Source organism: Anas acuta, chromosome 2 (assembly GCF_963932015.1).
Source record: "Anas acuta chromosome 2, bAnaAcu1.1, whole genome shotgun sequence".
Lineage (NCBI taxonomy): Eukaryota > Metazoa > Chordata > Aves > Anseriformes > Anatidae > Anas > Anas acuta.
This window is the reverse complement of record NC_088980.1, coordinates 85,516,668-85,531,015: the sequence shown is the minus strand read 5'-3', so window position 1 is coordinate 85,531,015 and position 14,348 is coordinate 85,516,668. Positions and strand designations below refer to the sequence as shown.

General features: G+C 37.0%; 1 protein-coding gene across 1 annotated transcript in view; it reads right to left on the bottom strand.

The window, feature by feature from the left end:
• Nucleotides 1-14,082, bottom strand: part of ABCA13 (ATP binding cassette subfamily A member 13) — a 191,189-nt gene extending 177,107 nt beyond the window's left edge. Inside the window, exons 1-5 of the mRNA XM_068671052.1 lie at nt 13,853-14,082; nt 11,425-11,518; nt 9,624-9,747; nt 2,139-2,290; nt 1,208-1,236 (exon numbers count right to left, since the gene is read on the bottom strand). Of these exons, the coding sequence (XP_068527153.1) occupies nt 1,208-1,236; nt 2,139-2,290; nt 9,624-9,747; nt 11,425-11,518; nt 13,853-13,921 (468 nt within the window). The 5' untranslated portion in view covers nt 13,922-14,082. The remainder of the gene's footprint in view (nt 1-1,207; nt 1,237-2,138; nt 2,291-9,623; nt 9,748-11,424; nt 11,519-13,852) is intronic.
• Nucleotides 14,083-14,348: the final 266 nt, after the last annotated feature.

Here is a 14,348-nt window from a genome sequence, read left to right as displayed (position 1 = left end):
TAAGTCTAGGGAGTAAAGACCAGCATCCTGCCAGGGACTTGCCATTCTCGCCTCACATCTCCTCCAGGGAGACCAGGGGGATAGATGTCAAGTATTATTTTTATGAAAATGGCTTTTGAAAGATGAACTGTTGGCTAAAATCACATCTTTTACAGGACTAAGCTATCAGATGCGTATGTAAAACATAGGATTTGTCATAGTGCTCATTATGCAGCCCTTATTTATCTAGGTTAATGTTTCATCAGGGCTCTTTTGGATAATACTAGCATGAGCATGCCTTCTACAAAAAGCTTGCATATACAGGCTGTTAATAATGATTGGCTACTCTCAATTAAATACACTCTTAATACTGAAAAAACTTCTGTTTTATATTCCAGAACAGATTAAATTTCAATCAAGAAGCTCATGAGAAATTGATAAATGTTACTGTGAAAATGCCATCTCATTTCAAGTTACATAAACTGGAAATATAGGTTTCATGAAGTTGCAAGTTGTAATCAATGAAGTATAGAGAAAAATATTTTTTCAATAATTTTAAAGCAAAACTATTGTTCTGTGAAACGTACAAAACTGACAGCAATGAAAATCCACTACCATGCCCATTCAGCCTCCCTCCTTCTGTTGAGATTGCAAGAGTGGAAGACTACACAGAGCCCAAACTCATGTCACACACTATGCCAAGAAAGTTCTGGAAGGAGTTATGCTACATCTTACAAACCTGCCTTCCTTCACTCCCAAGTGAAAGAGTCTGCTTGCCATATTCATATAATAAATCCAAATTCAAAGTAATGTCCAAGCAAGAGCCTCATCTTTCAAATCTCACTGTATTCCTTTTCTAAGGGGTTTGTTTGTTTTTCAATAATAAGAAAACATTAATATGAGAGTTCCTTCTAAATTTTTTTGTAATATGATTTAACAGAAATACTCAAGGTTTGGCAGATAGTGTTTTAAATTGGTCCTAATAAATAACTAGCCTTCAAGTACCTGTGAATTTTCACTACAAACAACCTAGACTTGCTTAAACTGGTAATCAAGAAATCATTGAACTTTTATCAAGCATTCAAGACATTATTTTTTTCCTTTCAAAAGCATACCATTTTTTAAAAAGGTATTTTACTAAAACTTGACAGGATACAAAATTCTATTACAATAAAGATACTTCAAAATCAAGAACTGTAATTTAGAAATAAAATGTAGAAATACTTACAGTAAGAAAAGTGGTGCTGTTATGGAGCCCTGTAAAAATCAGATATTTTTCCTTTACACAAAGGCATTATTAACTTCAGAAAAATTCCATATTATAAGAAATAGCAAGTAGTAAACAAAGTGCATTTCTACAGGAGAAAACAGGTGTGGAACAAGTAATACACTAGAAGGACAGTGATCCACTACATTTCTCCGCTTTCTGGTATTTTTACAATTATCACAGAAACAAAATAAATTGCTTACCATTCAATTTTCAGTAAGGCAAAATCATCACAATACCTTCCAGGAGAACATATTAGCCCCCAGATCACCAGGCATGAAAACAACTGCTTTACTTCTACCTTTCTGCTCAAAAATTGAGCCAGAAAGTGTAGGCATAGGTCTGCTACAGCAAGAATGTGCAGGATGGATGGGAACAGAAAGGAGAAATCAGAACATGGTGTTTCCTGTCTCACTCTTTTAGTACAAGAGTACATTTGTACATTAGTACTTTTGTTCACCTGAAGGTCACCACATTTGAGCTGGTGATATTTTCTATCCCTATACTTTGTAGTACAACAGAAATACCTGGAAAGAATGACTAGGTTATTTCCCAGATCAACAGATCCCTCTCGGTAAAGTCTAGCATATATTCAAAAGCAACTGTCAGTATAAGTTACCATATATTCAAATTATTAATCCTTATCTTTAAACCTTTCCCAATGCAGTACTTTGTTAACTATCAAGTCGTAAAACAAAAGTGCAATTTTAGAAAACTGAGAATTATGACAGCCATGGTAATAGTAATCATAAAAGTGATATTTATTTTTTTTCAGATCACCAAAAATTTGAGTTTGCTCATTTTATTTTTTAAGATAGAAATGTTCCTTTATTGGATGGTTATCATTACCTGATATATAAAGCAATTCATTATTTTAAAGATCACAACATACCTGAGAACTTTGAGTTTTCTTCCCATAGCTTTTCTAAAGCCAAAGCTTTCTCTGTGGTCTCAGCAAATCCCTTTGCAAGTTCTTGTATCTCTTTCAAGAAGGCTAGATCTGGTCCTGCAAAGTTCTCTGGACCATCTTGGACACCTGAAGTGCTTTTCCATGGAAAAAGAAAGGGACAGATGACATCATTACAATCTGGAAGCAAGTAGCTGACAAATGTGTATTTGTTGTTGTTTTTAAAACTATTATACATGTAACCACTTTTATTTTGTTTAGCTCATTAGCATGCAAGTTGCACTACTGAGCCAAAACCACAGGAAAGGGGGCACTGAAAAATCCCTGAGCTGGAGCAGCTCACCTACAGAAGGAACCCAATTCTGGCAGCAAACAGAAACATCAAAAGAAGTCTTTAACATTTCTGAATGCACTCAAGTTTTCTCCCCTGATGTATCATGAGTCCAGGTCATGCTTTATGTATACTGTACCTTGAAGTTTGAGTTGTCCTATTGGATCTAAGGCAATACATTGCAATTGTTATCCAGAAACAGGGAAGTCAAAGTTACCAGATGGAATGTGGATAACCCCTCTCTCTGGGCTCTGACCAAGGCTGGCACCTTTCCCTTTTAGTTAGTTTATTTGATAACAGTTCTACCACCTTAACAACAACAAAAAAAAAGCAGCAATGCTAACAGCTGTACGTCAATTCTAGGTGATGTGCTCCTCAAGGTACCATTGTTCTTGAAAATCTATGCAGTTTGTACTTGGAATATTATGGTTTGTTGTTTGTTTGTTTTTGTTTTCAAATGCATGCAACAATTTATAAAGATGTTGTTGTGTTATCACTACTGGCTTTCCACTGATTCTCAGAGCTAAACCCAGTGTATGTATTTGTCTCTCTCTCCAATACTACCATCTTGTGGCTACTCAGTAACATAACAGTTTTCTAACAATACTAATTTTAAGGTGAAATGAGAAGTCAAGAAATATTTTATATGTCTATTTACAAGTTAAAATTACTTAGACTATCCCAAGGCACCATTAACAATGAAGTAATCGTCTCTAATATGTTACCAGGCAGTTTAAATCTGTTTTATTTTAAACAAATTATATTATATTTTAATACAATATAATTCAAATATATAATATAGTTCAAATTATATTAGGTTGAAGTCATGTAGCAAAAATATCACTGTTTTTCATTAGAAGCACAATTAACTGTTGCATAAGCACCACTTAAAAAGCATAGTAAAGACTTATATTACTTTCTCGTCAGACTTGTATGTGAATGATAGTTTTCAGCACAGTTCTTACCTATTGATAAAGAAGTATCTAATGAGATAGAAATTCACAAACTACAAACTGTCACTGCTCTCCCATTCCACTCCCTAATTATGCTGAGGCAGTTTATCCTGTCTCATTGATTCCAGCTGATTCCTACAATGCCATGATATTCACTGAGCAGGACTTCAACATAGAAAGTCCTGTGGACAAGCACCTCAAAAGGAAAATATTTAGGTTAGAAAAAAAATTTCTTCCAATTATTATCAATTTTCTAGGTGCATTTTTTTCCAGTGACAAGTTCTTTGACACATTATACAAACTTTCAGTAGCAGTGGTATCTCAACTCATATAAGGCTACACAAACCCTAAGCACACTTCAGTTAACAGTGAAAGGAAAACACATGCAGAAAGAGGTCATGCCAGAGTCCTAAGCTTGACTTAGATTGCATACAAGAGCATGAAAACTAAAAGAATTCAGCATTGTGACTCAAGGGACAGCAGATGGACCCAAATACAAAAAGCTTTTTAAAACTCTGAATTACTTTGAAAAGACTGTACATAACCTACTGCCAGAGCATTAGGTTCTTGATTCTGTTAGAAGCAGGAAATTATTAAAGCATTATTGGACTAAAGCATTATTGGACTGAGACAGATGATTTGAGACCATCCACCAACACATGACCTTCATGTCCTTTAAGCTGAAAATAATTTGATTCTCTAACTGGTTACAGTTAAGAATTAATATTAAACACTGTAAGAAAACTATTTAACATTAGTAATAGCTATCTGCTATCTTTGTTGAGTCTATATTACCAAAATGTTTTCATCCTTATTAGTTAAGTTAGATATTAAGTCACTAAACCAAAACTGTACATAATTGCATCAGATTGGTCTAAAAGTTCTGTTAAAACGGACACAAGATTATGGGCAGATGAAGCAGCACATTTCTCTTACGCTCCCTCCCTGATCCTCATTTTTTTCTGACATCTACAGAGTTGTCTGCAACTTTAGGCTAACGGACGAGGAGAAAAAAATAATCTTAGAACTTCCAATAAGTTCTTTATTGTTTCAGATAAGCTTATTTTGATACCAGCTTGGCTGACTGCCAGGTAGATTTTAGAGAAATCTTTCACCAACTTCAAACTTCCATGGATTAAAGACAGAACAATTTCTTGCCACATTTTTTTCCATCTTTTCAGAAGAGATTTAAAAATCAGGTTTCTGTTGTTCACAGGGTGGCTTTCAGAGTGATTAATAGCTGCACTTTAGCTATTGCTTTTGAAAACTACCACATATTCCAGCATTACCAATACACCTACTGCCTGAAATTTCTGAGAGCTAGAAACATACATGTTTGGAAAAGAAAAAGAACAGCAACACCAGATACACTGAAAATGTGTGTCTTTTGAGCATGAACACGGGTGTAATGCTTGACCAGAGTAACAACATCGGTTAAAAAAAATCCAGTCAGAACTTTAAAAAATAAAAAATAAATAAAAAAATAATAAAAAAAAACACATCAACATAATACTCTAGATTAGTTTCCACAGGATTTTCTACATACATTTTATTTCCCAAATGTTCACTGAACTTCAAATTGGCACCTAAATTCATGAAACAAGGCAAATTAAAATAATCATGAGTGATCAGAGAAGCAGAACATAAAGACAGTATCACAAATAACCTGTGGTGCTTGATGCAGCCTTGCTACCTGTATACAAACCTTCCTATTTCAGAGGCACTGCATATAACAATGTTCCCAGGGAAAAGGTCACCTTTACTCACACGGGAGCACACAGCTAGGCTTATGTTCTGATGACCTCTTGCCAACACCAGGCTGGACTGATGATGGCGATGCAGGAATTAATAGTACCCTCTCCTCCAAACCCATCACTATGTTGCACCTCAGATCCACAAACCTTGGGTTGATAAAGAGCAGGGGAACAACCAAAAAGCAACCTTGGCTTCTTATTTTTTATGCTACAGATACCTTTTAATACATAGCAGAAGCACATCTAATAGAACAGGCTGACCTGAGTGAACATTAATCATTTCTGTTATTGAAATCTCTCAAAAGTAATCCCATCACAGAAATCATCTGGCCTCAAACCGCATGAGCAGAGCAGCAAGCAGTTCTCAGAGCAGGTAGGTAGCAAATGTAGTAGATAAGCAGAGTCTGTTTAGCAACCACTTCTCAATCAGAGCAAGGAAAAATATTGTCTGGTCTTCATCTCAGAGCTTCAAAACTTGTTTAGTTGGTAGGGCAGCAAGTTCAGTGGGGGTGGCCAGCTATGACAGAAGAGAAGGCAGCAAGTGCAACCAGAAATACTCACAAACACCCCTCTCCCAAACACAAGCCTCTCAGCAGCACAAGAGCAGCAGTCCAGGCAAACTGTTTCTGAGCTATTAGCTTTACAGGCATTCCCAGAGGAATTACGTCAGCCAGCTGCCACTTGTGCCCCTCTTGTCCTCGTTGCCACAGCCATTTCTCTGACCACTCTTGAAGTTGAGCTCAACCTCCTTGGGAAGTAGAAATGGCAACAGGTATGATCTTAGTTTTCAGGTTCAAATTTATGAAACATGTCACAGAGGTTCTATATATTAAATATCTGTGCTAAGTTTTAAATTGTTTTTAATATGGTATTAGAGGCATACAGTCACTCTCCCCAGGTGGAATGGGGGAGAGAACTGGAAAGGTAAAAGTGTGAGATATGGGTTGAGATAAGGACAGTTCACTGGGTAAAGCAAAAACCACATGCACAGACAAAGCAAATCAAGGAATTTTTTCTCTGCTTCCCATCTGCAGGCAGGTGCTCAGCCACGTCCAGGACAGCACGGTTCATACCATGTAATGGTTCCTTGGGAAGACAAAAACTATCACTCTGAATGTCCCCCTCTTCCTCCTCCTTTCCCCCATCTGTTATTGCTGAGCATGACCCTACACTATGTGGGACATCCCTTGGGCCAGCTGTCTTGGCTGTGTCCCCTCCCAGCTCCTGGGGCACCTCCAGCCTCCTCACTGGCAGGGCAGCATCAGGAGCTGGAAAAGCCTTGGCTCTGTGTGAGCTCTGCTCTGTGACAACTAAACCATCAGTGTGTTATCACCCCTACTGTCATCAAGAATCCAAAACATAGCATCATGTGAGCTTCTTTACAAAGAAAATTAGCTCAATCCCAGCCAAAACCAAGTCAAAGATTTTGCAGCCAATCAAAGTTACAGAGTTGATCGTAGCCTTCACCTGGCTCATCTCACCAACAGCCTGTTGATGGAGCCTATTGGCCGGGACAGCTGTTTGGGTGGTTTATGATTTTCATAGTGGAGGTTACAGCAGAAGTAATAGGATTAGTTTGTCTGTTTTGTTGTTTTGTTTTTTAATTATTAGTTTATTTTTTAATTATTTAATTTAAAAAGAAAAAAGTAACTATATTTCAAAATGTGAACAATGTGGTATACACTGTGAAAATAAATGGGTCAAGTGTCCGTGCAAGTTATACATGGTCTTTGATTTACCCTTAATAAGCACACCATTGTTGATGCAAACTGTCCCTGAAAATGTCTGTAGAGAACCTGCCATGGTTTGACATAAATCCTCGAAGGGAAGATATTTGATACTGCTGTTCCTATAGCACCCCTTCTGTCCATTCAACACAGGGACAGCATAGGATTCAGTTATGTTTGGCTGATCAAGCTGACAATCTGCATTCCTAAGGCTGTTGGCAGCCAGCATAAGCCAGAGCAGCCCCTAGCTTGATTTAATTTATGCTGATGGACGTGCTGGAATAGACTGACCTCAGGATGAACTTCATGTTACCTTTTTACCCTTTTCCTGACCTAGGCTACAAGCTACTTCACGTGGCCTACTGAGTGTATAAATATACATACATGGATGCATTTTGTTTTTCACTTGAAAAAAATGAAAGCAGATAATTTTCCTCATCCCTAAGTAGGTCTAAGACTGCCTCAAGGAAATTTCATCCTGCTTTTCTTTTGAAATGGAATATAATTTGGGCAGTTCAGTCAAAGCAGCGTAAGTAATCATGCAAAGCAGTAAATAAAATTCATAGCTTCTAGAGGTTTAACACACTTAAACAGCGACTGGGGTGGTGATGTAAATAAAAAATATCCTTTTAGGAAATATTTAAATTTTTTTTTTTAAAAAGGTCAAGAGCTATTTGTAACCCTATAACCCAGTAAGATGATACTGCTTCTGCAGGTAACAGACAACACACTTTGTACTGAGTTTGCAAGGCCACTGCACAGATGCTTGTCACTTTTATTTTGTCTGAACCTGAAGTGTGCCTGTGGCTTTGTTTTTTCTGGCCAAGTGGCTACAGCTATTTATTTTACTTTCACTTGTCAATGTATAATGGCACAACAGTTTTAAACACAAAGGAGTAACATGTGACTATTTAATACATAAGATAATTATGACAAATATAGGAAAGCATCACAGAGGAACACGGACCCTCTGTGATAATAGAGGCCTTAAGAAGTGTAGGCTCAGGATGCACTGTACTGGAGTAAGGTATGGCTTGATAAGAGATTGGGCACAAACTAGCCCTGGCAAGTCCACGACTATATAGAACTTACTATTGGTCAGTTAAAAATGTAGAACCATAGCTGTACAAAGCCAATTTCATGACTAACGAGAAAAAAGAATGAGTATCTAACATGTAAGAGGTAATGTATACATTTGGATGGACCATATAAATTCAGAAGTAACATGGGTCTGCAAAACAGTGATGAATGAACAAGGTACAAAAGCATGTGACTTCAAGTGCGCTCTGGCATATAAAAGAAGCCATCAACTACACATTTCTCCAGAAAATATGCCCCAAATCATGACCTGCAATAACTACGCCTCTGCCACCAGATTGAAGCCATTAACTTTATGAGCCAGAGCAGCAGTGGAAGGGCAAGCACAACCCCCAAGAAAGGGGGTAGAAATGAAGTGGTTATGTAACAATCTTAACTACACAATTATCATTAGATTTTTATTTTTATTATTTTTTTTAAGAGATATTGGTACAATAACAGATATTATCACATATAAATATTTTGTGTGATTATAGATCTGTTCTAATAATGATTCCAGCTTAAATTGTTATGACTTCAATTCTACTAATGAATTACTGTTTTGCAGTGTTTGTGCATAAACAAGATTTATTTTGCATGGTCTTATGCTCAATCAATACCTCTCTACATATAAAAAATAACTAGAACAGGCTAATCAAAGCAAGTATTATGGCCAATTATTGTGATACTGAAGTGTTCCAACTTGCTGCAAGCTGAATTTATTGCTGTCTATAAAACTAAAGTTATCTATAAGCTTCTACAATAATAAACCATAAAAACCATGATGCACACAGTCCCTTAGTTGACTCAAACCTGTAAAAATCTTTTTGGTAGATATTCTCAGTTTTTCTGAGAATGAAGAATACATATATACACAAATATTCTGTTTATCTTACCTTAATTTGACTTTATTATTATATATTTTGAAAGGTTGCTTATGACTACATTCTTCAGTCACACGTGGTGTCAGCTTGTATAAAAGTCTTTGCATCTCAGTTTTTTCAACACTTTGTAGTAGATGGATGCACTACATTTCTTAAAGAAAGCTCAAAGTCGCATTCACTTCTTTCTCTTTCTGCATTCTGGGATCCCGTGATAAGGCTCTCTTACAGTCTTCTTTTTCACATTCTTTTATTTAAAAGAGCTTCTGCTACTCCTTTTGGCTCTTTGTGTGTCTTACTTGAGAGCTATCATTGTTTTGCTTTTCTATGTTTACACCTCCCATCATCTATGCTCCTAAAGTATAAATCCACATGATATACTTCCTGTTGGTCAGTCTCACCTTTGTATAACAATAGCCTTTCCAATGAAGGATAAAAGTATGGTCTTGGCTGGCAGCACTGAAGGGCAAGAATATCACAAGGTTTCCCCCAGCTTTCTCCAAAATAGCTTTTAGTGTCTGATAACAGCAAGAAATTCCCATGAAAAGCAAAGAAAATTAGAAATAGGCATGACTAAAGCCCCATGCCTTTTCCATTCATAACAAGACTAAAGGAAACTTTTAGCATGTGGTAACAAAACTCCTATTCTTCCTCTCTACCAAAAAATAAATACATAAATACAAACATTTGTTGTAGAGAAAGATGCACTGTGACACTTAAAGCACTGTATAAATTAGTACATCTTACCGTAAGTGGTTGTTTTTCTGTGTTGTGTAACTGGTATTCCTACATCTGGAGCCAACATTACAGAAAAGAGTTCTCATGAAAGGATAAAGGCCCCGACTTGGCAAATCTCGAGCTTCTAAGTAACCTAAAATCAAGCAGTGGCAGAATTAAAACCCAGGATACTGCAGTTACAAAGCCTGTACCATAACATTGTGCTCTCTTCTTCTAGGAAGTTGCTTTGTCACCTGTGAACAATAAAGTTGTACCAGTGGCAGGTGTTCCGTTAAGCACAACTAATTCACCACAGAAAACTGATAACTGCCATGCCAGACTATGACAACCAGACATTAGGGAGCAGTTTCTGGAAAGTTTGTTTTCATGGAATTAATACCATTGCAACATATGCTTGCTAGACTGTCAGCCCAATATGGAGGATGTACTCTACAAGTACCCCTAATGCACTCAGGCCCCTAGCATGCATTGCATACTTGGATCCAGACCAGAGCTACTCTAAAGTAAACGTATATAGCACACACTACATTCTCTCCAGACGTTTCACTCTACATATCTACAATTGTTTTACCAGACTGATTGCTAAGGAAGTTAAAGACTGACATTTGCAAACCTTGTAATATCTTACATGGTTAACACTTATCTCTTAAAGTACATTATCAAGTAACCAACTAAATACACATCCTGTTCGGCCCTATGAGAATGATGCATTATGGTATGCCCCTTACAAAAATTATGACAACAAAGTACACATTAGAAGCCACTATTGCAATTCACAGAAGTTATTTCATGTAGTAGAATGATGAATTAAACAGAATGAATAAACATTATACTGAAACAGAACATGTACTATTTCTGTAGTGGGTTTACGTGGCAAGGTTTTGGTAGCAGCAGGCTATAGGGGTGCTTTCTGTGAGAAGGATCTAGAAGCTGCCCCATGTTTGGTAAGGGCCCCACTTAGCTTACTTGCCAAGCTTTCTTCAAAGTACTAATTCTAAAGTCTCCTGTGTAGAATGTACAACTAATTCACTTGTTAACTGAGAGGTCCAAGACTTACACGCTTGCTTTAAATACAGACTATCTTAAGTTCTTGAAGCTCTTGTGCAGTGAGTAATATAGCCAATCATCTTTTGTTGTCTCTTCACTTACTGGTTTAACTGCTACTTCACTTCTTTGTTATTCTGGGAAGTTGCCCTATTTGGGAACCCAGCCTGCCATTCGCTGTAAAACTACTAATTAGCAGTACTGACATCTGTGAATAATAGAATAATAAACTGAATAAAATACAATACCCTAAGTTATTATTTTCTGAATGAAGTTAACACTTGACAAGATAAAAGAAAAAAAAAAAAAAGAACTTGGAAGAATTTAAAAGTGTTCATTCTAATTCCCAGGAAATGGGTAGGGTTAAGATTAATCTTGCCTAACTGTTGACATCTACTGCATAATTATCTCTCTCTGGGACAGTCATCTAAATGGAACTTCTTGTCAATAGAAAGAAAAAAAAAAAAAAAAAAACTAAGTACAACTAAAATCAAAGAAATTCAACTTATTCCAAAGATGTTGTCTAAACCTGTTCTGAAAATTCATACCTTAAACTCTATATTTTTTTTCAGCCATCTGAATATGGTTTGCTGAGGAGCCACAGCTGAACAAAACTTAAACACATTCTAAGGTTCTTTCTACTGACTCCACTACAATTAAGTCAACACCACTCCAGCACACCCCATTACAGTTTATCTTTAATAATTCCTAAGTACTTCTTCAAGCAGAGGCCAGCAAAAGAGAGTGTAAGTGAAACAAAACATACAGCTTTCCTTGTATTTTGGGGGTTCCTGAAAACGGATTGCAGCCAGTACCAAGAAGAGCACACAAGGCCAGAGCATTTCAGCAAGAGACAGGACCTGAAAAGGGAAATGAAAACACCATTAGTGCTACAAAGAAAAACAAAACTAGAGAACAAATCAGTTAAATTTGTATCTTTTAATCACATAAATAAATATTTCCTCTACAACTACTTATGGCAAAATAAAACTGTTAAAAACAAATTAGCAGTTAAGACTTTTTTAAAGTACTTATAACTTTGCCAAATATGCTGCTTTCAGAGTACAAAAGCAGTTTTCACTTCTTCTGTTGATAATGTTTGTACACGTTTCCTTCTAATCAATACAGAATAAGCCTGGGACAACTTGACTACAGCTTTCCTCCAGCTGATCCTTTTGAGAACTCAGCATTGTGCTGGACCTTGCTGCAGTTCCTCACTCTTCCCTGGTGCCTGCTGTCCTGTACTGTGACCAGTGCATCTTCTCATCCTCCCCTGGGCTCCCTGACTGATGCCATTGCATCCTTTCTTTCACCTGTAGTCATCCTTCTCAAAAAGCTGCCTTCATCGTCCCCAGCAGCAAAGCACTCCAGGCCCAGCTAACAGGCCTGAGGCTGCCCACAGCCATATCTCACATTACCCCATCTTTTCATTTCCAGGGCCACAAGAACCTTCAGGAGCCATATTTCACCCTTAAGCTAGCTACAATACAATCTCAGCTGCAAACTTAGATGGCAATTAATTCTACACAAAGAATAATTAGGGAGCAGTGGTAGAAAAATTCAGTAACACAGTTGCCTGGTAGCATGCATCTCCTGAGCTTCCAAAATACAGAGCTCAGAAGCTACAGTGTCTAAAACCTAAGAAATGGAAGGTATGTTTTACACCACAGCAACTTCAAACTCTGAGTGAAGTCCAAATATAGCTATTACCTCCACTGCCTTTGAACCATGTTAGTAAAAGGTGCAGATGCTTGTCTGCATTTCAGTTAAAACACCTGCTCTTTAGAGAACACTTGCGTTTCTTTACAGCCCTGTCACCCTTCATGCTGTGATATCATCTAATGCCACCTGCCGCTCGTGACGTATTTCTTCAACAGACCACAGCTGTCTTCTAGCTGTAGCTACCAACAGATAGCCATGAGAAGACACTCACCTTCTGCAGATACACCTACACAATAATACAGAACTGAAGCAGGGTCATTCATTATAATTCCTGGTTTGGGCAATTTTGCATCTCACTATTCAGGAAAGGTTTGCCAGTAGCGCAAACTTAAAGTTTACATGAATTAAGATTTTTTCCTTCAAAAATACCTGAGGAAAAACTAGACAGAGAGCAAGAAGAGAAGTAGATCACTGTGGAGGAGAACAGGAGATACTGAGAAGCCACTTAAAGCACACACGTTAAAGCATGAGGAACTATTCATACTTTATTTAATTCAGAATTGTTTGGGAATGGTGAAAAATATAATCAACAGTATTACTTCCAAAACCAGTGTCTTTCATATTAAGAAAGCATTGTTTGAAAATGAAGTCATCTCTTTAAATCACAACTTAAAGTGAAATATTTCTAAAATGAAAAGCTGTATGTTTATTTAATTGAATTAATCCTGTCTGAAGCAGCCAACATGCCTCATTGCAAATATCCGGATCACCACAGACAAGGGAAATCAATGAGTAAATATTAATTGCAGTGACATCTCTTTCTCGCAAAAATATTAATTTTACAGAATGAACAAATCTCATTTGACAGTTTTCTTCTTTCTATCTCAAAAAAAAGAAAAAAAGGCAAACAGAAAAAGCAAACAATGGCATCTCGTATTATTTTAATTTTTACTGCTGTTAAAGTAGCTGCCATATTCCTCTGCATATTGCAAATTGAAAGGATAAATTAAGCTTTATAGACTGGACAATAAAAGAAATTTAGAAGAGTATGTAATTTTAATGTACACTGCCTGCATTCCCCAAAACTAGACTTGATCCCAATTATGCAAGCTTTCTTATATCACCATTGATTACCTGTAATGTGAAAGAAATTGATTTTCATCCTCATCACTGCTACAAGCACTGGTAGTTATCTAATGATAATTGAAATATAAGTCGTGGCTCTTCAAAAACTTTTATGAGATTATGTATATCAATTTAAAATTGCAAAGCATTGCTGTATTCAGCTATTTCAGAGTTAAACCACACTATTGTTCTATACTTGTGTTTTCCACAACAAGGAGACTGACGGCAAAACAGAAATCACTAGCAGCCAGCCAACCTTTTAACAGTCTGTAGTGAGAAAGGAAAACCAAGATAAATAGATGGATAGATAGATAGATAGATACACTCTTTCCAACAGAAAAATTAGGATACACTCTTTCTATCAAAAGATTTACAATATTCTTTTTTTATCATTTCCAAAAACTCACCGGTTGCCTTACACGGCAGAGCCAATTCTTCCAAAAGAGAGCCTTGAACTGGTGTACTGCGTGCCCCATTTTCCTTTTTTCTTTCCTTCATCTACTTGGAGAGTGGCTTCTTATGGACTTTCTAGCTCAGAGTCATCTCACCAAGCACTCTGAACAAATTCCGTGGTAACTGAGTAATTCCAGCACTGGGGGAAGGTGCAAGAGATTTGCCTGCTTGTTGAGAAAAGATGAGATTATGTTTCTGCCTCTTGTTTTGCATTTGTTGAGGAATCTCATCTTTCCTCTAGCTTCTCAGTGCGATGAACAGTGAGGGGATGGGTTTATATCTATGCCTTCAGGCTGCTTAACTCCACAGCATACATTCTGCACTTGTTTCTATTTTTCTGGAATAAAAAATGAATGCACATGGGGGGGGAAGGGGAGAGGGGGAGGGAGAGAGAGGGGGCTGTGGGGGATATTTTTTACACCACCTTTGTCTTTTTCCAGAGTTGAATGA